The 25,335-nt window shown below is 43.9% G+C and overlaps 1 protein-coding gene across 21 annotated transcripts in view; it reads left to right on the plus strand.

Annotated features, from left to right (window-relative positions):
- LOC106609740 (neuron navigator 3) overlaps positions 1–25,335 on the plus strand; it is a 238,463-nt gene that overhangs the window by 183,077 nt on the left and 30,051 nt on the right. For 13 of the 21 annotated variants that reach the window (XM_082977810.1, XM_082977811.1, XM_082977816.1 and 10 more), the window contains 12 exons: positions 7,096–7,222; positions 8,008–8,293; positions 9,111–9,822; positions 11,194–11,634; positions 12,415–12,456; positions 15,192–15,349; positions 16,244–16,432; positions 18,595–18,647; positions 20,208–20,228; positions 20,819–20,842; positions 22,002–22,025; positions 22,269–22,346. In XM_082977810.1, the coding sequence (XP_082833936.1) occupies positions 7,096–7,222; positions 8,008–8,293; positions 9,111–9,822; positions 11,194–11,634; positions 12,415–12,456; positions 15,192–15,349; positions 16,244–16,432; positions 18,595–18,647; positions 20,208–20,228; positions 20,819–20,842; positions 22,002–22,025; positions 22,269–22,346 (2,155 nt within the window). The remainder of the gene's footprint in view (positions 1–7,095; positions 7,223–8,007; positions 8,294–9,110; positions 9,823–11,193; positions 11,635–12,414; positions 12,457–15,191; positions 15,350–16,243; positions 16,433–18,594; positions 18,648–20,207; positions 20,229–20,818; positions 20,843–22,001; positions 22,026–22,268; positions 22,347–25,335) is intronic. The other 8 variants (XM_082977813.1, XM_082977828.1, XM_082977820.1 and 5 more) reach the window with 2 other exon arrangements.

Below are 25,335 nucleotides of genomic sequence, written 5' to 3' on the forward strand. Positions count from 1 at the left end.
AAACCCCTGAATGAGTAGGTGTGTCCAAATGTTTGACTGGTACTGTACATGATATACAGAAGGGGAAACAACATGCTCTACAACTAGCAACATATCGAGACACACAGCGGGACTTACACGTTGTTGTTTATTAAAGAGCTTAACACCTATACTGTTAGTGTTGACACAGCTTCAGGGCTGTGATAGGGTTATTGGTCATAGCTGTGAGCTCTGTCTGGGGCTGGGCCCCTAGAGATATGGAGAGGCCCCTAGCGTGTGTCGCCCATCCGCAGCTCTGAGGGACTCGCTGCCTGTCAGAGACATCACCGATGATTCCATCAGGGGCTGGTGCCTAGGGATGCACCGCTATTAAATATTCAGCCAATACAGGCATGCTCTCAGGACAGCCCTCAGGGGTCCTCCTGTAAACTGGCCTTGGCTGCACTAAGCTAGGCTGAGGGCGGAGAGGAGTTGAATACCTTTAGGTAGTACTGTAGGGTTACTTTACCTGTACTGTATATTAGTTATTACTACATTTGCACACACTGTATATAGATTTTTCTATTGTGTTGTTGACTGTACGTTTGTTTATCCCATGTGTAACTCTGTGTTGTTTGTGTCGCACTGCTTTGCTTTATCTTGTCCAGGTCGCAGTTGTAAATGAGAACTTGTTTTCAACTGGCCTACCTGGTTAAATAAAGGTGAAATAAAATAAATAAATAAAGTTATTACTACTGTATATCTATAGTGCATGTTGTCGAAGGGTGGGTTTATTCCTTAATCAATATAATCAAGGAATTAATTTGCCCCTGTCCTCCAGTGCTTCATAACAATGTATTGACAATGTAATCATACCCGGTTTGAGTAACAAGCTTTTATTCTGACATGTGTTATCAAGAAATGTCCCCTCTAACATTATGCTTGATTTATAGGTCACTTTTTGTAAAGTATTATTTGTCTTCCTAACTACTCCTCCTTCTAGCCAAATACAATCATTCTGAATTGCACATTAGAGACAGTCACTTAATTAAAGCAATTGACTTACCACCACAAAAGAGGATGGCAGAGAAATGAAAAGGGTTAGTTAGCGTTACGATTACAAGCTTATTTTTTCAAGAACAATCCAGATCGCCCCAAGTCTGTGATAGTCAACACGTTCTAACTGGGACAAATTGGGGTGGAAAATAGCGGAGAATTATAATCTTATTTCCCAGCACTTTGTAGACTAATTAATATTACTTTGGATTGTCAGCATTGTGTTAAGAAGACCACCGCAGGAGGGAAAAGGGAATTGCACCCAATGTGTCACAGCTGAGAGTGAGAGAGAGACAATTTACTCACTTTTAGAAAATAATTTGAAGGCAGTGGAGTTTTTAAACAGCCATCTGTTTTAGTTCTGCTCATTAGTGTGACAGCCAATAATAACACAGGCTATGAATAAGGAAGTAGCTATTTGGATATCCAAACAGTATCATATGGATAGATAGTCATCACTTGTTAGCTGTTAGTCAAGGCTGACTATCTCACAACATTTTCATACCATTTCCTTGAAAACCATCCCTGTAATTTTGTGATTTAGACTCAATTTGGGATACGGTATATAAAATCAATACCTTCTTCACAGGAAATTAGCCTCCCCTCTACTCAATGATCCCAAATAGACAGTGCTACCGTCGATGTTATCAAAAGTGATGGATTTGGTGGGGGGAATTGAAAGTATATCAGATAAGAGTCTCTTTCCTTTATGTCTGGCCTTCTCTCACAGAAGACTCACCTTATAGACTGATCAGGAGTTTGATGTGTAAGATTGGGCATAAAGGACGATTGACGCTGTACAGTAGTATAGTTTTTATCTCATGAAATGTTTAGTATTTATCTCGTATATTTATCATATTATTAGTAACATAGTATGTACTGTATCTCATGAAATGTTTGAAAGTTTAGGAGCTCTATTTTGTCTTAGTATTCTGGCCCGGTTGCCTGCGCAGTTATCAGTCATCCAAAGGTATTGATCATCAGAAAGGAGACACGAGTCATCTAAGGGCCGGTCTCTCATCACTTCCCAAAACTGGGATTTTGGTACGCTACCAATTCCTCTGAGACGGTGATAGATCCATTCCAAATGGCACCCTATTCCCTTGTACTGTACTACTGTGATAAAAGGTTTTTGGACGCAGTCTTAAACGTGTCTCTGTCGGCCCTCTTCTGGTCTGTTACCCAAGGATGTCTGGTCTCTGGAGACGATTAGGTAAGGAACATCACATTCCCCCCTGTTGGTGTTGTAGTTGTGAAGAACACAGGACCGGCTCTAGCCTTTTAGGGGCCCTAAGTGAGATTTATTCAGTTTTAAAGCTAATTTTCTGCAGTTCTACACATTTTGCCATGACTTATGCCATGTTAATGATATCTGAGTGAGAGTGACTAACAAAATCAATGCGGGCCCCTGGAGGTCAGGGCTTTTGGGCACGTGCCCTGCGTGACCGGTCAGTATTCGGCCATGATTATTAGTTGAGATAGCTGGCTAGACTAATTTACCAGTCTAAAAATTGTTAGCTGACATGGCTTATTGAGTGACTGAGATAACAACAGAAAAATTGCTGATGCACAACCAAATTTCTAACTTGCACCTTGTGTATTTTTCTATTCTCACTCTCAACAGTAAATTGAGACCCCGACTGAGTTTATAAACAGGTTGGGCACCCCTTAGCAGCCTGGGGCCGGCCCTGGAAGAACAGGACAGGTTTCTTTATTTATATCTAAGTAGAAAGACAATGTGACCTGACAAAAGCTGCTGTCACTATGGAAACTCAAGCTCAGGGTGCATTCTTGATCCTGAGTGCCATCATCGTCGAGTCAGAAGTTTATTTCTCCATGTTCCATTCTGGGAGTGGAAAGTCACTGTCAGCCACCACAAGTGCTTTGGATGCTGAAGCTCGTCGTAACAACTTCTAGACAAAGTCGTGGCGTCGCCATCGGCCACTTAAGATAAGAGGAAGTGATTACAGCAAACAAGCCAGCTTTTTTTGAGGCTATTGATTTCCGTGTCTTTGTAGAATCCTATTGGAGAAAAGATGCATAGTGCCTTTCACTTTAAGCACCATCTGACTGTTTGAGATCAGGTCAGTGCAGCTCTTGCGGTGAAACGACAATTACACGTTTGATGTTAGAGTAGCTGTTGATCTTTGAAATGGCTTGTTCACAAAGTAACCACTGATTGATTCGATGTAAATACATCCAGGCTTTTAATGTGTAAAAGCAATGTGATAGAAACTAGCTTGATAGCTGAGCTACACAGAAGCCCCATACATTTCTGTCCCAGACAATGGGTACGTTTACATGCATACAATACTATTATTATTGTGAATACTCAGATTGTGAATACCTAATCATTCGAAAGATTTCCAAAAAATCTAGGGGTTTTAATCGGAGTGTGCTGCTTACTTGGAATATGACCTTAAGCTGGTTAAGATAATCAGAGTAAGATGTTTATGCCATACTCGACCTATTACCATAATCAGCTTGTTATAGAATTATTAGTGTGCATATAAACATACTCAATGGAAAGGCTCAAAGGCTCAACGTGCCCCCATGCCCGCACCGTCCTGAACGGCAGAGCGGGTGGCCCCCCCACTAAGCACCTGTCCTGAATCAGGACTTAATGAGCGGGGGCCCCCCCCCGGCCCGCCGCGGCGAGCGGTGTGGCCCCCCCCCAGCACCGCCTGTCGGACAGAGCGGGGGCCTACCACCACACGTTCTCAACATAGACACAATGAATCAACTGTTGATGATAGTATGCTTCTAATATCGTAGAAAATATGTAATGAAAATAGCATCTAGGCCCGTTTAAGCAAACAATCAATACCACCATCAATTAAAACAATGAGGAAGTGAATAAATGTTTCTCGTGAAGGTCTGCATCTTCACACATGATGATTCAATCACTCACCCTGGGCACGGTCATCATTGAGACTCCCTCCTAATAATAGAGTTTGGGGACAAATGAAATGGCAAAATGATAAATGACATATGGCCAATGAGAAATTGGCTATCGTGAAATGGGATCCATGCCAGACACAGGCCACAGGCAATTTATAGTTTCCATTTATTTCATGGAATTGAGATGTTCAGACACCTATATTCCAAAAAGGTGGAGGAGCTGAGAATTCCCATTTAAATCTCAGGGATTCCATTTGTACAGTTCAAACTTTTGCTCCAATTGAAATAGTTTCCAACTCTACATATAGTACAGTAAGTAAATAGTACTATGAACAATATCATCGGAAGAAAACGTGCCCTTTCCAACTCCGTCTTCTTAACAGGCTCACCCTGTTAGCATTGCAAAAGGGAAGGATTTTATTATTGTATAACCAACTGTGAACTTGATATTAAAATTCTTGGTGTTATCCAATGCTGATATGAATAGCTTTCAATCCCCTTGAAAAGAGGAGAGGTTGGAAAAATCAATGAGCAGGGAGAACGCACCCGTGCATGTCCACACTATTATATCTTTCAGAGGAACACCCACACATCTCTCCCAACACCCATTACTTTCTCCTTTTGAGCCTGTCTTTGAGTTTCAGCTTTGTCTTGGATGAGTTATAGATGTCAGGGAAGAAGTAATGTTCACTCGACTAAAATGGAATTAGCAAACTATCCTAGCAATGAGAACTGATTCACTTTTCTAAGGGATTGGAAGTCATCTCTGATCTGTCATCGCTGATCTGTCATCTCTGGTATGTCATCTCCCATATGTGGTAGAGGACAGTTGCTCAGTCACATATGATTGAATTGAGACTACAATACTTCAGGGTTTATTGTTTCATGTCCTTGAGCAGGTTAAATCCTCTCCTCTCTCCCCTCTTAGATTGTCGGTGAGGTTCCCACACGTTGTTGGTTCATTTGTCGTATTTATTTAGTTCCCTCTATGTATGACTGTAGCTATGCTGGATCAAATTGGCTGCATTTTCCTCTGAGACTCAATTTCTAGCTTTAGTGAGGTGATCAGATTCCGAATGTTAATTCATGCTAGAGATACATACACACAGATTGTCATGGCAACCATCCACTGTGTGTGTGTGTGTGTGTGTGTGCGTGCATAAGCCTGAGACAGAGAGAGAACTAATACATTACTATTGAGGGGGATTTATTAGGTGAAAATGGAATTGGACATGACTGAAACATATTTCTGGAGATCCCCAATCTCTGGAGCTGTGGTAATTAAACAGCGTGTGCAGAAATGATCACTGGTTGAACCATATGGCCTTTGTTTAGGGGTTCTGGGTACATCACCTGCATAATAACCAGACCAGTGATCAGATACTATTTGAAATCATTTCAAACACTTTATCTGGGCTTGATTCCGCTTGCCTGACGCAATGGAACCGATAGAATAGTTTCAAAACTGAAAAAGCCACCCACCCACACTCCAGCCAGGCTCAAACAAACACTCAAAGTATTGGAAAGATTTTAAATAGTATTTGAACCGAGGCCTGATAAGAAAGTCAAAACCATCCAATGATGTAATGCTAACATGTTCCATACATCCCATATACAGTCCTGATCCATACATCCCATATACAGTCCTGATCCATACATCACATATACAGTCCTGATCCATACATCCCATATGCAGTCCTGATCCATACATCACATATACAGTCCTGATCCATACATCACATATACAGTCTCGATCCATACATCACATATACAGTTCTGATCCATACATCACATATACAGTTCTGATCCATACATCCCATATACAGTCCTGATCCATACATCACATATACAGTCCTGATCCATACATCACATATACAGTCCTGATCCATACATCCCATATACAGTCCTGATCCATACATCACATATACAGTCCTGATCCATACATCACATATACAGTCCTGATCCATACATCACATATACAGTCCTGATCCATACATCACATATACAGTCCTGATCCATACATCACATATACAGTCCTGATCCATACATCCCATATACAGTCCTGATCCATACATCCCATATGCAGTCCTGATCCATACATCACATATGCAGTCCTGATCCATACATCACATATACAGTCCTGATCCATACATCACATATGCAGTCCTGATCCATACATCCCATATGCAGTCCTGATCCATACATCCCATATACAGTCCTGATCCATACATCCCATATACAGTCCCGATCCATACATCCATATACAGTCCTGATCCATAAATCACATATATAGTCATGTTTTGACCCTGCTGGTCATCTATGAATGTTTGAACATCATGAAGAGTGATGTGGCCTTAATGGCCATGTACTCTTATAATCTCCACTAGGTTCCTGCCTTTCCAGGGAGTTTTTCCTTGCCACCGTGCTTCTACATCTGCATTGCTTGCTGTTTGGGGTTTTAGCCTGGGTTTCTGCATAAGCACTTTGTGACATCTTCTGATGTAAAAAGGGCTTCATAAATACATTTTATTTGTTGAGAAATTATCCCAGGATACACAATACCCAGAAGTCAATAGCCTAATGAAGATTTAAAGAGGGCCACCGCCACTCAATGTACTAATTAAAGAGGATGAATGATCAACAACAGTGAGAGATGGGAGGAGGTGATTGGAAATTGAGCGAATCCCCACACACGACAGAGATTGCTTGTTTCCGGCATATCTCCTGGCTCCCTGGGGACTGGGTAGGTTTCATTAAGGCAGCGTGATAGGAAGCCTGATGCAGGTACAATGCATTGTGCACCTCGGGGTGAAGTTTCCCCTAGGTACAGATCTAGGATCACCTTCCCCTCCACCAATCATTAGGTTAACCATTAGTCAGGGAAATGCAAAACTGACTCAAGATCAGTGTCTAGGGGCAACTTCACCCTACACAGAGTGCATTACCTGCAGGTTGGAAAGGGTTTATCTTTGACACGGTGCAGAGTTTACCTGAAGGGTTACTGGAAGGGTGAAGGAGAGGATTGTTGGTATTTGTGGAGGGATGACAAAATGGAATGAAAGATTGATATGGTGGGAAGATGGATGGCTTCTGTCTTTATCACTCATCTCTGACACCCCATCTCTCTGTCTCTCTCTGTCTCTCTCTGTCTCTGTGTCTCTGTCTCTTTCTCTCTGGTAGTTGGGATGACAGCAGTTCGGTCAGCAGCGGTCTCAGTGACACTGTAGATAACATCAGCACAGACGATCTGAACACGCCCACCTACCCCGCTGTCACATCGTCAACACGCAAGAACAAGGCAGCCCAGGTACAGTACACCATGGAGTGTAAATGAAGGAAGTAGGCGTGTCCGAGCCAGAACGACCCATAGAGCCTATATCCTGTTTATTCTCTTATAAATGAACAAGAATAGAGCATATCCATGCTTCCAGACATTGAACTAACTGTGAGTAATGATACTGAAGCATCACTGTCTTTGCACTTGCTTCAATTAAAACAGGGACATGTCTGTCATACTTTTTGAGTATGTGTAACAATGAGGTATATCACTGTAGTCTGGAAATGAAGCTATTTACTTTGTTTTCCTTGGCTTTCAAGAGAGAAAGTCAAGGAAATGTACAGCGGAACCCACTCCTTGTGCAGTGTTCAGGGAGCATGGTAAAAATAGCCAAGTATGTGTGCCTTGTGGAAACCTCAACAGATTGATCTCTTAAGAGACTGTTGGTGTGGTTAGTGAGGGAGGGTTCACCATCTGTCAGGTGGCTTACTCATACTGTATGTGTGTGTGGTGTGTGTGTGTGTGTGTGTGTGTGTGTGTGTGTGTGTGTGTGTGTGTGTGTGTGTGTGTGTGTGGTGTGTGTGGTGTGTGGTGTGTGGTGTGTGTGTGTGTGTGTGTGTGGTTTTGTTTTACTATCCTAGTGGGGACCAGAAGTCCTCATAAGGATTGTAAAACAAGGAAAAAGCCTATTTTAGTGTTAGGGGTTAAGTTTAGGGTTATAATTAGGGGTTAGGGAAAATAGGATTTTGAATGGGAATAAATGTTTTGGTCACCACAAGGATAGTAAAATAAAGGTGTGTGGTTTACTGTCCCAGGCGGATACACACCAGCATGTGGAGCAGGAGGTCAGCAGCAGCTGGGCCGGAGCTGAAGATCTGAAGAAGGTGGACGAGGAGCTGGATGTCAGCATGGAGCCCGGCTCAAAGTGGAAGCCTTCCTCCTCCTCTGCCTCCTCGCCAGCGGGGCAGTGCGGCGAGGATCCCGGGCAGAAGACGGGCCTTCCCATGTCCCAGACTGGCTCCTGGAGGAGGGGTATGACTGCCCAGGTGGGCATCACACCCCCCCGGACCAAAGGCACCAGCGCCACCCTCAAAACCCCTGGTAGGACCTGCCCTCCTTCTTCGACCTACTTCAGACCTTGCTTATTTCTTTCTACCATGGCCCTGTTGGAATACTGTAGAAATAACTTCCTTCCTTACTTGTTGTCTTGAGGTGAGCACAGATCTACAGTTTAAGTGATTGTATCGGTGTATGCAAGGTTACCGCCATATTACGTTCACCAATTCAGATCTGTGAATACTTCAAGGAAGGTAGGAAGGATGTATTTCTGACCTATTTGAACAGGGCCCATGTTTAATTGAGGATGGATGGTGGTGTAGATTATTCTCTGACTGGTCATTCATTCAATTAAACTGCCTGTCTGGTTGATATTAGAACCAGGAAATGTCCATCCTAGCTTCATTTATAACTGAATTTCATTTGTTGATGTGTTCCAGTTTGACACTGATTAGATAACAGGGTCAAAGATTTCAGCCAATCAGATTATTCATTAGGAAACCAGTGTCGTTGCCCTTTGAGGCCATCGGTAATGTTTGGCGTTTCTTCGTTCTACTTTATCTTTTTCTCAATCGTGTTTTGGTTTACTCAGCAAGTCTCCTCATGTTTGGATTAGTATAGCTTCCTATTTTAGCTGAGCTTTGTGAAAAGAGTTGTAAAATGTTAGCGAAGTATAAAGTCATTTGGCACACCTGCCCTGTAGCCCTACAGGTGATGACGAAGATGAGTCCCGTTATTTACCAATTAGCTGCGAGGTCCGTCTCCTCCCTGCTCGATCCTAGCTAAATTATTCAGTACCCCAGCAGTTTGCAGAGGGGAAGGTGTTTGCCAGCTTGTTAATGACTGGCCTTTGTATCGACAGGTAAAACTGATGACGCCAAGGCCTCAGAGAAGTGCAAGGCCCCCGCCAAGACCGCTGGCATCCAGCGCTCGCCCTCCGACGCCGGCAAGAGCAGTGGCGACGAGGGCAAGAAACCCCCCTCAGGCATCGCCCGCCCCCCCACCACTGGGTCGTTCGGCTATAAAAAGATGGCCAGTCCCCCCTCCGGTGCCCTCATCACGTCCAGCGGTGCCACCCTGACCAGTGGCTCCGCCACCCTGGGGAAGGTGCCCAAGTCTTCGGCTATCGGCAAGGGGACAGGGATCAGCGGAGGCCGTAAGACCAGCCTGGACGGCTCCCAGCCCCAGGACGATGGGGTGCTGATGGGCTGCGGAGGCTCCAAGGTGCCCCTCCAGTACCGCTCTCTGCCCCGGCCGGCCAAGTCCTCCAGCGGGGGGGTGGTGGGGCGCAGCGGCCACCGCTCCAGTTCCAGCAGCATTGATTCCAACGTCAGCGGCAAGTCGGCCGGAGGAGGGGGCGCCAAGCGAAGAGACGCTGGGAAGGTGGGCTCGGGGCGCTCAAGCCCCATCCCCATCACCATCAACCAGACGGACAAGGAGAAAGTGGCCGTGTCGGACCAGGACCCAGCAGGTTTATCCACTTCCCCCAAGTCCAGCCCCACCTCCACGGGCCAGTCTGGCCTCAGGCAACCAGGGTCCAAGTACCCGGACATCGCCTCGCCTACCTTCCGCAGGTCAGTCAACACTGCTCACTTGGTTTCCCCTGCACTCATAAAAGAGCTTGGTAACCTAGCCAAGCAGCTGCCATTTTTCATCTCTATTATAAAGGTGGAGGGTAGCTTGTTGTTCCCTAGGCCCTCTCATCGAGGCCACCACAGAATAATGAAGTGTTGTTTGTGAGGTACAATGTTGTTTCTCAGCTCCAAGATGCTACTGATAGATAGAGGTGTTCATTGGTGCTGTCAGAATTACAGGTAGAGGTTCACTTCTTCTCTGAAGCGATGCAGAATTAGTATTCCAAAGTCTCATATATATATATCTGATGTCTGATGTTCATTTTATAGTTCTTATTACCTAAACATTTTTTTTTAAAGTATAATAATAATAATAATATTTTTTTATATATATATGGTTTATTATTATTATTATACTTTAAAAAAAATAAGAACTATAAAATGAACATCAGACACTAAATCATAACCCAGCACAGAAACATTGGTCTGAGTTTGTTCGTTGGGCTTTAGAGTCGGGGAGGCAGAGGTTGCCCCCTGCTGTTCGGTAGAGGTCATCACAGAAACTGATGGCATTTCTCTCAAGATGAACGGTAGATGATTTGCCATTCAGGTCAGGCTAAACTGATTAACTGACAGTGAGAAAGCTATTCTGTTCGCGAACCCCTGTCTCATTAGTTAGGTGCGCTCACAAGGCGTGTTCTGACACGGCCGCGCCATCCGACCTGTCGAGGCCAGAGTTCATTTTTGATTTGTGCGTATACCCCTTAGAAAAAGGCACCTATTAATTGGGAGCCTGTCTGATGGCACGTCAGACACGACAGGAAGGACCTGTGAACAACATATGTGTTGCTGAGTGACCAGATTGGCTGATTACATGCATGGAATGGAAATGGGGCAATGCTATGACCACAGCTGCCTGAACCACAGGTGTCTGAACCACAGCTGTCTGAATTAAAATCACTGGGAGCTCCGGCGTCTCAACTGTCACCCTATTCCCATAGGGCTCTGGTCCAAAGTAGTGTACTAAGTAGTGCACTATATAGGGAATAGGGTGCCATTTGGGATGCACGCACAGTCTAACAGAGGCAGTAGGGAAGGTGTACTTCTTCATAGTGTCTATGAAGAAGAATATGGTAGGCTTATGAGATATTTGCTAGAGGTGATGAAGACAGGGGAGGGGCAGTGTTGAGCGCTATTCCAACTTTTCCCAAGCTCCTATTTCCTTGGTGTCATCAAATAAATGTAATACTGTTCTATATCAAACAACCTAGTTCTGAACCTAGAGACTGAGTTTGTTCGGTCTATGAGGGGATCATGATTGCCATAGATAGTCTGTGAGTGAATGGAACCATCTCTTTCTCTCTCTCCCAGGTTGTTTGGCACCAAAGCCAGCAGCAAGGCCAGTACCCCAGGCACACCCGACTCAGGCAAGTGCCCCTCTGCGTTGGGCAGCCCTCATGGCACATTGGCGCGCCAGGCCAGCCTGGACTCTCCCTCCTCGGGCACGGGGAGCCTGGGCAGCGCGGGCGGGCAGAGCGGGGCTAGCAGCCCACTTTATGGCAAGGCCCCTGACCTGGGCACTGATTCGCCTGCCTCCAGCCCGGCGTCAGGCCTCTCGCTGCCCTCCAACGCCCGTCCCTGGCCCACCAACCTCAGCAGCTCCTCGGCATGCTCTGGCAGTAAGGACACACTGAGCTGCCAGAGCATGACCAGTCTGCACACCAGCTCCGAGTCCATCGACCTGCTGCTGGGGCACCACCACGGCCCCAAAGTCACCCGCACGGCCAGCGTCAAGTCCACGCTTTCTGAGGGGTGAGTCCCAATGTGGAACAACGTAACTCCATTAGGTTCCTGTGGGTAGTTTGTTTCAGACCAGCGGGTGTAACATGTACATCAGTGGTGGCTGATGGGAAAAGATATTGGAATGGTTGGAATGAAGGGAACGATATCAAACACAACAAACACAGGGAAGCTACGTGTTTCACTCCGTTCCATGTATTCCATTCCAGCCATTACAATGAGCCCGTCCTCCTATATCGTATCACACCAGCCATCTCTGACACACAGCCATCAATGTACAGACACTTTGAAAATGGACTTGTAGACTGTATATATGGAATACAACGTCATGCTCATCTTGTCCTTTCAGTATAGCTCAATGTTGTCATAGCGGTTTGTAATATTTCCTTCATTCACAGATTGTTGTCTAAATTGAGAGTATCAAACTAACCCAAATGTTTGGTTTAATGTGTGCTTTCTGTATGTCTGTTTCTTGGGTAACATTGCCCATTGTAGTGATTGTCCTTTAGCTTTCGCACTTTACAAAATATGTGTGTTCTATCTATCAATAGATGTGAATTGAATCCATGGCATCATGATCTTTTACATGTAGGATCTTAATTTGACCAGTTTCTCACAGCAGGAAAATAATTCTCCAGCAAAGTGGAAATTACAGACTTTAGAAGCCTTTTTAAACCTCAAATACAGTATACTGCAAGGTTGCATTTCCTGCTTTGCAACAACAGGGTGATCAAATTAAGACCCTACACCTGTAGGTAATTCTAATGTTTTTCGTTCTCTGTGTCTTAACAGCATGCCTCTTGACAGAAACACACTCCCCAAAAAGGGACTGAGGTAACTCATCACTCATGCGTTGTCCTTTTGGTGTTTCCTTGTTTTGTCTTTTCATTCATTCTCATAAGTTATTCATACACGTCTTTCTAACTGACAAAATCACATGTTGTGTCTAATGTCATGTTGGTGTAGGAAAGCAGTGTTACATAATGACGTTAGTATTTTGCTTGACATTTGTCTGAGGAGATTTAGCCGATGAGGGTTTGGCACATTGAAAATTGAAAATATTAATGGGAATGACAATTTAGTTTCACCTCATAAAAGGCTTCAATTGCTGTACAAATCCTGTTGAAGAATTCTCTTCTAGAGGTAGACTATTAGTAACTGTTGTTCCTCTGGACACTCCACAGTTCCTCACAGATTACAGGTTTCTGAAGTCAATGATCCCACGTAGTCTAGTGGATTCTGAATAGCCATATCCAGGCTCTTTTTGTACTTTTTTTCCTCCTCGTTGACTGTAGGGCAAGGCAGGGCATCCATTTTAAATCAAGTTTCCACTACTCCTGTCCTATCTAATGACTGAAATCATGTCCAGACCCTCAACACTAGCAAGTGTGGCACCCTATTGGCACCCTATTCCCTATATATAGTGCCCTACTTTTGATCTGGGTCCATAGGGCTCTGCTCAAAAGAAGTGCACTATGGAATATGGTTCCATTTGGGATTCAGCCCCTATCACACCACCATGAAACAAAAGGCTTTTTCTACCCAATTACTCTGTCTGCAAAAAGCACTGCGGCAAATGGCTTTTTCTACCCAATTACTCTGCAAAAAGCACTGCAACAAAAGGATTTTTCTACCCAATTACTCTGTCTGCAAAAACCAATGCAACAAATGGCTTTTTCTACCCAATTACTGTCTGCAAAAAGCACTGCAACAATTGGCTTTTTCTGCCCAATTACTGTCTGCAAAAAGTACTGCAACAAAAGGCTTTTTCTACCCAATTACTCTGTCTGCAAAAAGCACTGCAACAAATGGCTTTTTCTACCCAATTACTCTGTCTGCAAAAAGCACTGCAACAAATGGCTTTTTCTACCCAATTACTGTCTGCAAAAAGTACTGCAACAAATGGCTTTTTCTACAGAATTACTCTGTCTGCAAAAAGCACTGCAACAATTGGCTTTTTCTATCCAATTACTGTCTGTAAAAAGCACTGCAACAAATGGCTTTTTCTACCCAATTACTCTGTCTGCAAAAAGCACTGCAACAAATGGCTTTTTCTACCCAATTACTCTGTCTGCAAAAAGCACTGCAACAAATGGCTTTTTCTACCCAATTACTCTCTCTGCAAAAAGCACTGCAACAATTGGCTTTTTCTATCCAATTACTGTCTGCAAAAAGCACTGCAACAAATGGCTTTTTCTACCCAATTACTCTGTCTGCAAAAAGCACTGCAACAAATGGCTTTTTCTACCCAATTACTCTCTCTGCAAAAAGCACTGCAACAATTGGCTTTTTCTATCCAATTACTGTCTGTAAAAAGCACTGCAACAAATGGCTTTTTCTACCCAATTACTCTGTCTGCAAAAAGCACTGCAACAAATCCAGGCTCCTACCCAGGGTTTGATATTTGTCTTTATTAGACTGCAGTAGAGAGTGAATCTCTACGTTGAGTAGGAGTCCTGCAACCTTTTAGAATTCACTGCATGTAATGCTAAGAGGATGTTTGACAACACAGAAAGAACACGTATTTCCTTTTAACTGTACTTTCACAGCAGGCGTGGAGGCATTTTCCCTTTAGAAGTTTATTTCTATTGATCTCAGAAGCCACTCAGTAGATTAGGAGTGAGTTGTATTTCTTGTCCCTGCCTTTTCTTCGAGCCCAGAGGGATTCCAAGCAACAAACTGCCTTTTTTCAAGCCAGATAATAGCTAAATGGCCATGATATTCATGTGTCCAATGCTCAGTTTTAAATGCACATTAAGCAGACTTCAAAACATACTCTGATTGAAGCGTTCTCTCCTCTGAACTCCAAGTGGAATTCAAAATCAATGGACAATTATGTGCAAAATAGACAATTTGATTTGAAGTTGAACATGCAGACATCTGCACATGATATATCATTCAATACCTTTTACTGGCATTAGATGTCAATCAGTGTACCTTTCTTCGTCTGAAAGAATTCAGAGTGGTATTTAGTATGACAGACAGTCTGTTATGAGCTTCAGTGTTGAAAGGATGAGCTTGAACTCAATTATCTTCCTTTAAGGATTAAACATGGCTGCCTACCAATCACTTAGATAACTCTTCCCCCCGCTAGGAACCGCTAGAGATGAGGAGAGTAAAGACTGTCAGTGTCTTTGACCGTGTGTAAAGCGAGTGTCTTTGATCATGTGTGAGTGTGTGAATGCTTGCACATCGGTGGGATGGGTGGCCGTGCCTGTGTGTGGGTGGATGTGTGTGTGTCTGTGTCCACAGTGCTTAACTTGAGCCGGAACACACCAGAACTCTTCCACCTCCCTCCAACGTTATACTGCTTGAGGTCCAGCACCTCTTTTAGAATATTAACTTAATTATATTGTGGCGTTTCAGCACTTATATATAAACAGAGTCCCGGCACCTATTTTAGTCAAAGTCAAGCACTGTGTGTACGTACATAACTATGCATGAGTTAGTGAATATATTTGTCACCACACTCCAGTCATGTGTTATGTAGATAATGCAGTTGCATGGTTCAATAGACACCATGTTGAATCAGTGGTGCCACTAGTTGACGTGTACCCTGTCCTCTCTAGGTACCCTCCCTCATCCAGACAGACGTCCCATGAGGAGGGGAAGGAGTGGCTGCGCTCTCACTCCACTGGAGGGTTACAGGACACGGGGAGTCAGTCCCCTCTCTCCCCCCCTGGAGTTGCATGCACAAGCACCGGCAAATACCACTACTCCAACCTGCGTAAGCCCTACTTCAAATACCACTACTCCAACCTACATAAGCACTACTCCAAATACCACCTTCCAAAAATCACTACTCCAACCTGCATAAGCACTACTCCAAATACCACCTTCCAAATATCACTACTCCAACCTGCATAAGCCCTACTTCAAATGCCACTACTCCAAAAACCACTACTCCAACCTGCGTAAGCACTACTCCAAATGCCACTACTCCAAATGCCACTACTCCAAATACCACTACTCCAAATGCCAGTACTCCAATACTCCAAACACCACTACTCCAACCTGCATAAGCCCTACTTCAAATACCACTACTCCAAATACCACTACTCCAACCTGCGTAAGCCCTACTTCAAATACCACTACTCCAACCTGCGTAAGCCCTACTTCAAATGCCATGACTCCAACCTGCATAAGCCCTACTTCAAATACCACTACTCCAACCTGCGTAAGCACTAGTCCAAATACCACTACTCTAAATACCACTACTCTAAACTGCGTAAGCCCTACTCCAAATACCACTACTCCAACCTGCGTAAGCCCTACTTCAAATACCACTACTCCTACCTGCGTAAGCACTACTCCATATACTACTACTCCAAATATCACTACTCCAAATACCACTACTTCAACCTGCGTAAGCCCTACTCCAAATACCACTACTTCAACCTGCGTAAGCACTACTCCAAATACCACTACTCCAACCTGCGTAAGCACTACTCCATATACTACTACTCCAAATATCACTACTCCAAATACCACTACTTCAACCTGCGTAAGCCCTACTCCAAATACCACTACTCCAAATACCACTACTCCAACCTGCGTAAGCCCTACTCCAAATACCACTACTCCAACCTGTTTGTGCATGTGTGTGTGTTTTCTCCCCCAGTGAGCCCCACCAACCTGTCACCCTACAACCTGCCAGGACCCAGCAGTATGAGTCGCTCCAACAGCATCCCTGCCCAGGACTCTTTTGACCTGTATGGAGAAGCCCACCTGGGGGGCAGCGCCACCTCTCTGGAGGACAGACCCCGAGGTATGAGCCGTTCTGGCTCCTTCAGGGACAGCACCGACGAAGGTAGGCCCAGACTGTGGTCCTGTGTGGTTCAGTTGGTAGAGCAGGGCGCTAGCAACGCCCGGATCGCGGGTTTCCGATTCCCGCTGCTGCCACCCATGCAAAAATGTATGCAAGTACTACTTTGGATTAAAAGGGACTTACAAGTAGTCTGCTTGATGGCATATATACTGCTCAAAAAAATAAAGGGAACACTTAAACAACACATCCTAGATCTGAATGAAAGAAATAATCTTATTAAATACTTTTTTCTTTACATAGTTGAATGTGCTGACAACAAAATCACACAAAAATAATCAATGGAAATCCAATTTATCAACCCATGGAGGTCTGGATTTGGAGTCACACTCAAAATTAAAGTGGAAAACCACACTACAGGCTGATCCAACTTTGATGTAATGTCCTTAAAACAAGTCAAAATGAGGCTCAGTAGTGTGTGTGGCCTCCACGTGCCTGTATGACCTCCCTACAACGCCTGGGCATGCTCCTGATGAGGTGGCGGATGGTCTCCTGAGGGATCTCCTCCCAGACCTGGACTAAAGCATCCGCCAACTCCTGGACAGTCTGTGGTGCAACGTGGCGTTGGTGGATGGAGCGAGACATGATGTCCCAGATGTGCTCAATTGGATTCAGGTCTGGGGAACGGGCGGGCCAGTCCATAGCATCAATGCCTTCCTCTTGCAGGAACTGCTGACACACTCCAGCCACATGAGGTCTAGCATTGTCTTGCATTAGGAGGAACCCAGGGCCAACCGCACCAGCATATGGTCTCACAAGGGGTCTGAGGATCTCATCTCGGTACCTAATGGCAGTCAGGCTACCTCTGGCGAGCACATGGAGGGCTGTGCGGCCCCCCAAAGAAATGCCACCCCACACCATGACTGACCCAACGCCAAACCGGTCATGCTGGAGGATGTTGCAGGCAGCAGAACGTTCTCCACGGCGTCTCCAGACTCTGTCACGTCTGTCACGTGCTCAGTGTGAACCTGCTTTCATCTGTGAAGAGCACAGGGCGCCAGTGGCGAATTTGCCAATCTTGGTGTTCTCTGGCAAATGCCAAACGTCCTGCACGGTGTTGGGCTGTAAGCACAACCCCCACCTGTGGGCGTCGGGCCCTCATACCACCCTCATGGAGTCTGTTTCTGACCGTTTGAGCAGACACATGCACATTTGTGGCCTGCTGGAGGTCATTTTGCAGGGCTCTGGCAGTGCTTCTCCTGCTCCTCCTTGCACAAATGCGGAGGTAGCGGTCCTGCTGCTGGGTTGTTGCCCTCCTACGGTCTCCTCCACGTCTCCTGATGTACTGGCCTGTCTCCTGGTAGCGCCTCCATGCTCTGGACACTACGCTGACAGACACAGCAAACCTTCTTGCCACAGCTCGCATTGATGTGCCATCCTGGATGAGCTGCACTACCTGAGCCACTTGTGTGGGTTGTAGACTCCGTCTCATGCTACCACTAGAGTGAAAGCACCGTCAGCATTCAAAAGTGACCAAAACATCAGCCAGGAAGCATAGGAACTGAGAAGTGGTCTGTGGTCCCCACCTGCAGAACCACTCCTTTATTGGGGGTGTCTTGCTAATTGCCTATAATTTCCACCTGTTGTCTATTCCATTTGCACAACAGCATGTGAAATGTATTGTCAATCAGTGTTGCTTCCTAAGTGGACAGTTTGATTTCACAGAAGTGTGATTGACTTGGAGTTACATTGTGTTGTTTAAGTGTTCCCTTTATTTTTTGGAGCAGTGTACTATATATATATTATTAACTTGTCTGTGGGACGCTGCTTAGACCAAGAAGAAGTGATAGTCAGGGTGGAGCTCTCAGACTGAAGCTCAAAATGCCCCGGACTAGGAACCCGGCTTTTATCTGCTTCCCTTTTTAAAGACAAGTTTGGTGTTTCAGTTAACATTTTGGTAACGTGACAGTGCCACTTGAAAGTAATGTTACTAGTCAAAGACTAGGCCTTTTGAATTATTCAAACGAGTACTTCATTAGTACACAGCCACACACATACCATTAGAATGGTACTTTTACATGCAGATGAGATGGTGCTATTTACAGGACCACAGGTTATGTTCTCTTAATCCCTCACTCGCTCTCGCTCTCACGCTCTCTCGCTCTCTCACTCTCTCTCGCTCGCTCTCTCTCTCTGTCTCTCTCTAGTCCATGGATCCTCACTGTCGCTGGTCTCCAGCACCTCATCCCTGTACTCTGCGGTAAGTTGCATTGTTTTCTCCAAACACACAAACAAACATTTAGACAATCATGCTTATGGCAGCCATGGGTGCTGTGTGTGATCCCGGTTAATTGGTGTCATTAGCCTAGAATTATTTTAGGAGACAATATGTAATACATTTTTCAGCAAACGACAGCCATGCCACTTTTTTGCTATAAGGCTGGAGAAATGTAACCACTCTCAAATTCAAAGATTGTGTTATAGATGCAAGGACAGAGTCCATGAAATCAGAGTAATATTTTGAAACATATTTAGGGTTATGATGGGGAAGAACAGTTGTACTTTATAAGTTACATTCTTCAATAATAGATCGGTGTACGAATGGCTTTATAAACTGGGTGGTTCAAGCCCTGAATGCTGATTGGCTGACAGCCGTGGTATATGAGACCGTATACCACGGGTATGACGAAACATTTATTTTTACTGCTCTAATTATGTTGGAAACCAGTTTATAATAGCAATAAGACACCTCGGGGGTTTGTGGTATATTGCCAATATACCACGGCTAAGGGCTGTGTCCAGGCACTCTGCATTGCGTCTTGCATATGAACAGTCCTTAGCCATGGTATATTGGCCATATACCACACCTCCTCGGACCTTAATACTTAAATATATCATACATTTTTATATTTTAGCAGTGCATCCAAGGTGATTTAGGCAAATTCAAGCTTGGTGAAGGTGTGGATTTTTTTGGGGCAACGGGCAACACTCCAGCTGCAATCAAACTCAATGAGAAGACAGATCAGTTGAGGAAGATAATCAATTACTGGCGCTCTCCACCTCTTTCCTCCCCAGCAGAAAGTTCTAGAAAGGCCTCGAGACAAGTTTAGACTTTCACTGATTTCAGAGACTTGTTCTGAAAGTATTCCTATGGGGCAGAAAGACAGCATGCAGTTATTGTTTATTCTTCATTTCATTGTGTTGATGTTTGGTTGTGTTCATATTTTAATATTTTAATTGTAATTTCATGTTTATTTGTTTCCATTACTATAATTGTTATGTCAGTTATGATTTGAATTTCATCATACTTTTCTGTTTGCTATTTTATCATTTCTTCTCATCTTTGGCATTATCTAGTCATCAGTTTTGTTTAATCTCATCTGTTATCACTCAACACCTGGGGCGTGTTCAGTAGGCAGAAAACGTTGTGAAACGGGGAGGTACTATTTCAGCCTGTCCTATGAGAAACATTTGTTTTCGTTTTCCGTTGCAAAGCGTTTTGCTGCGATGCGCCCTAATGAGCACGACCCTGATAAACACGACTGACAAAGAGCAATTTTATTAAAATCTCCTACGAAGAACACTATGATAAAAGTATCATGACACATTTTCCCAAAGTCATTACAACACCAATCATTCAGCCCAACAATATAAAGATAGACAAAACATATAGATGTCAATCAAAAGGCCATAGATGATAACCAATGAGAATGCTTGGCTTACACAAAAGTTTGGCACCCTGTTTTCAGGGCAGTGCAAAGTGTTGGGTTGCCATGGTTTCCCATTGCAGCAGCTTGAACCCACGTTTTCTTACTTCCAGGTTCTTTCCTTTCTGGCCAAGGTAAAGACTATGATGCTGTCAGCTATGATCTCTCCACACCACACAGACAACGTGTTTGTATGCCCACCACATGCTCTGATGCTGGTTGAATGTGGCAGATGTTCACACAGGTTTTTGGTTGGTGTGAAAAAAAACAACCAATGTTACTTGTGTGCAATGTTACCAGTGTGTATATATTGCAATACATACATACAATGTATTATGTTAATTATCCCTGCCACATCGATTACATGTGACTTGATTGGACAAAATCAAACGTTCTGTAAGTTCTTAGTACAGTCTGACCTGACTTGAAATGACACCACAGTCAACGATTTCCCAACACACGCAATAACATCTGCTAAATATGTGTATGTGACCAATAACATTTGATTTGATGCATTAAGAGCTGCCTTAGCATTTGCTTTCACTTCCGGGCGTCATCTATGGCCTTTTGGCTCCTGCATCATACTCCATCAACCCCAATGATCTACTCATTATGACAATGGGCATTCATTGCATCCATCAAGAAGCTGTCAGAAGTGAATCATTGTTCATACAACGTGGCTTATTCCTGCACATCTTAACGACATGTCTTCTCTCCCAAACAGACAGAGGAAAAGGCACATTCTGAGGTAAGAGGCTTGGCTTGGTGAGGGACGAAATGTCTCCTGTCTGGTCTCTATCTGGTCTATCTAATCTCTGTCTGGTCGTCTCATCTGTTTGGTCGTCTGATCTGTCTGGTCTGTCTGTCTGTCTGGTCTGTCAGTCTCTCTAGTCTGTCTCTCTGGTCTGTCTGGTCTGTCAGTCTCTCTGTTTGTCTGCCTGGTCTGGTCTGCCTGGTCTGGTCTGTCTGGTTTGGTCTGTCTATCTCTCTGGTCTATCTGGTCTGTCTGGTCAGTCTCTCTGTTTGTCTCTCTAGTCTGTCTCTCTGGTCTGTCTGGTTTGTCTGTCTGTCTGGTCTGGTCTGTCTGGTCTGTCAGTCTCTCTGTTTGTCTGTCTGGTCTGTCAGTCTCTCTGTTTGTCTGTCTGTCTGTCTGGTCCGGTCAGATCTCCATAATGAAAGATAACAATCAAAGCACGAGCAGTGATGTATGTATCCACTTCGTCCAAAATCAGGTTCTGGTCTATCAGTGGCGGACCTGAGCATAAAACTTGTGTATATAACCTTGGACTTGGTGTCCAAGTCAAATCTCTTTGACCCTATGGTGCATTGCTTGTCATTGGCCAGTCTTTTAAACAACCAGGCATTTGAATATAACCAAACAGCACTTTGACATGAGCTTTACCACACGTCATACTGACAGTCATGGACAAATATCATTAATACATCCTACTCTTTATCCTTCTCAGTGGTTTCACTTCACACCCTATTCAGTTATCACTGGCTTTTCTTTCATTACAATGACTTTCTGTTTCTGTTTGCACCCTACATTAACACGTTAGTTAAAGCCCACAGGTATAATGCTTTATTACTTGTTAGAACCATGGAGTCTTTTTAAAATGCATTATACCAGTCAGGTTTAAAGAAAGTGTTACCAAAGTGACAACTACCCTAATGTGTTTAGATGCGTGTGCACTTTTTCCCCTTTTATTGGCTAATTTGTCCATGACTGTACTGTTGTTTATGTGTGAGAGATTGCCTTTTTCCTTATTGGCTAATGGCTTAAACTGCTAACCGTGAGGAAACATGCTGCTTTGTCATCATCATAACAGATATCTCTCTCACCATATCTTCTGTTTGGACTAAGCATGCATCATAGAGTTAATTGTATTCTTCTCTTTTCAATCAAGGGTCAAACAGGCCAAAATACCACGGTAATCCCCCACTTACCTTCATACATACATTCACCCCATTGTTTTATACTGTGGCAATGAGACAGACTTTACATGTTTTCAAATGGATGTTTACTAGGCAGCTGGTACACCAGATTTGGATTTGCTTTTAAAGGGATGGAATCGGAAGATAGGCATGCTCTGTTGTATTTTCAATCATTCCTGTTTTTTTAGGAGAGACATGGTCGTCATGGTAATATGTTATTTTTTTCCCCACCCAAACAGCAAATCAGGAAGCTGCGACGAGAGTTGGACGCCTCTCAGGAAAAGGTCGCGACCCTCACATCTCAGCTGTCTGCCAATGTAAGTGCCTCTTACTTCAACAAACACTGAGCAGTCAAAACGTCTGCCTCGTGGTTCATTTGCATCCTAGCCTGTCAGAGAGGTTTGGGGGAAACTCTGCCTTTGCCAAACCCTTGAATGTAAATCAGTCTAGACACCCACTAATTCCCTTTCTCTCTCTGACTCAAAGGTTTCTTAAGCTTCTGATGAAATGTTTTGAAGTCTGGGTTGTTTTTTTCGAACACAGCTCGAATATGCGGCTTGTTTACCGGGAATTGTCCTGCGAAGCGAGCCTCATCCAGTGGGGCAGCAATATAGAGCGGCCTAGCAAGAACATGCAGATTTAACAAAACAGAGAGAGGGGGGAAAGAGGGGGCTTGTGAGCCCAGTTTGGAGGGAGGAAGTGTATTATACAGAGTGAGAGAGAACCCTGAGAACCCAAAGCCTGTCAGGTCTCTGTGGAGAGATGGGCGCTCCTGTCTCTCTCTGTGCTGGGCCCTGCGTGAAGCGTCTGATCAAGTGCAAGGCTGACAGGGTCTTCACCAGGGTCTCTGACTTTGATCGAGGAGTTATACATATCCAGGCACTAAGGCACCACACTGCCAAGAAACTTCCAACTAGCTTTTGTGTTCACTGTGTGACTCATACAGACCCCAGATGTCTTTGTAGAAAAGTTGCATTGTTTAATTTATGAGAAAGCTTTTTTTAGATGCATTTGTGTGTATATACTGAACAGAAATATAAATGCATTGGTGTTGGTCCCATGTTTCATGAGCTGAAATAAAAGATCCCAGACATTTTCCACATGCACAAATAGCTTATTTCTCTCGAATTTAGTGCACACATCTGTTTAAATCCCCATTAGTGGGCACTTTTCCTTTGCCAAGATAATCCATCCACCTGACAGGTGTGGCATATCAAGAAGTTGATTAAACAGCATAATCATTACACAGGTGCACCTTGTGCTGGAGACAATAAAAGGCCACTCTAAAATGTTACGTTTTGTCACACAACTCAATGCCACATATACTACCGTTCAAAATTTGGGGTCACTTAGAAATGTCCTTGTTTTTGAAAGAAAAGCACATTTTTCGTCCATTAAAATAACATCAAATTGATCAGAAATACAGTGTAGACATTGTTAATGTTGTAAATGACTATTGTAGCTGGAAACTGACAATTTTTTTAATGGAATATCTACGTAGGTGTACAGAGGCCCATTATCAGCAACCATCACTCCTGTGTTCCGATGGCACATTGTGTTAGCTAATCCAAGTTTATCATTTTAAAAGGCTAATTGATCATTAGAAAACCCTTTTGCAATTCTGTTAGCACAGCTGAAAACCTTTTGAGCCTTTTAAAATGATAAACTTGGATTAGCTAACACAACATGCCATTGGAACACAGGAGTGATGGTTGCTGATAATGGGCCTCCGTACGCCTATGTAGATATTCCATAAAAAATCTGCCGTTTCCAGCTACAATAGTCATTTACAACCTTAACAATGTCTACACTGTATTTCTAATCAATTTGATGTTACTTTAATGGACAACAAATATGCTTTTCTTTCAAAAACAGAGACATTTCTAAGTTACACTACCTTTCAAAAGTTTGGGGTGTCTCAAGTTTTGAGGGAGCGTGCAATTGGCATGTTGACTGTAGGAATATCCACCAGAGCTGTTGCCAGAGAATTGAACGTTCATTTATCTACAATACTGTCACGTCCTGACCATAGTAAGTTGTTATTTTCTATGGTAGAGTAGGTCAGTTTGTCTATGTTTTGTATTTCTATGTTCCGTTTCTAGTTTTGTATTTCTATGTTCAGTTTCTAGTTTTGTATTTCTATGTTGGTTTTGTTTGGTATGATCTCCTAGAGGCAGCCGGTTGTCATTGTCTCTAATTGGAGGTCGTATTTAAGTTGATGTTTGTCCCACCTGTTTTTGTGGGTGATTAATTTTTGAGTAGTGTGTTTTCTCTCTGCGTCACGGTTTGTTGTTTTTGTGTATTCAAGTATTTAGTGTATTGCATTTAGTTTCACGGTAAATAAAATATGTGGAACTACGAACACGCTGCACTTTGGTCCGATCCTTTCAACAGCCGTGACAGATACATTGCCTCCAACGTCGTTTTAGAGAATTTGGCAGCACGTCCAACCGGCCTCACAACCGCAGACTACGTGTAACATCGCCAGCCCAGGACCTCCACATCTGGCTTATTCACCTGCGGAATTGTCTGAAACCAGCCACCCGGACATCTAATGAAACTGAGGAGTATTTCTGTCTGTAATAAAGCCCTTTTGTGGGGTAAAACTCATTCTGATTGGCTGGGCCTGGTTCCCCAGTGGGTTGGCCTATGCCCACCCATGCCAAGAGTGTACAAAGCTGTCATCAAGGCAAAGGGTGGCTACTTTGAAGAATCTGGTTACTACATGATTCCATATGTGTTATTTCATAGTTTTGATGTCTTCACTATTATTCTACAATGTAGAATATAGTAAAAATAAAGAAAAGCCCTTGAATATACACTGCTCAAAAAAATAAAGGGAACACTTAAACAACACAATGTAACTCCAAGTCAATCACACTTCTGTGAAATCAAACTGTCCACTTAGGAAGCAACACTGATTGACAATAAATTTCACATGCAGTTGTGCAAATGAAATAGACAACAGATGGAAATTATAGGCAATTAGCAAGACACCCCCAATAAAGGAGTGGTTCTGCAGGTGGGGACCACAGACCACTTCTCAGTTCCTATGCTTCCTGGCTGATGTTTTGGTCACTTTTGAATGCTGGCGGTGCTTTCACTCTAGTGGTAGCATGAGACAGAGTCTACAACCCACACAAGTGGCTCCGGTAGTGCAGCTCATCCAGGATGGCACATCAATGCGAGCTGTGGCAAGAAGGTTTGCTGTGTCTGTCAGCGTAGTGTCCAGAGCATGGAGGCGCTACCAGGAGACAGGCCAGTACATCAGGAGACGTGGAGGAGGCCGTAGGAGGGCAACAACCC

Source organism: Salmo salar, chromosome 07 (assembly GCF_965601325.2).
Source record: "Salmo salar chromosome 07, fSalSal1, whole genome shotgun sequence".
Classification (NCBI taxonomy): domain Eukaryota; kingdom Metazoa; phylum Chordata; class Actinopteri; order Salmoniformes; family Salmonidae; genus Salmo; species Salmo salar.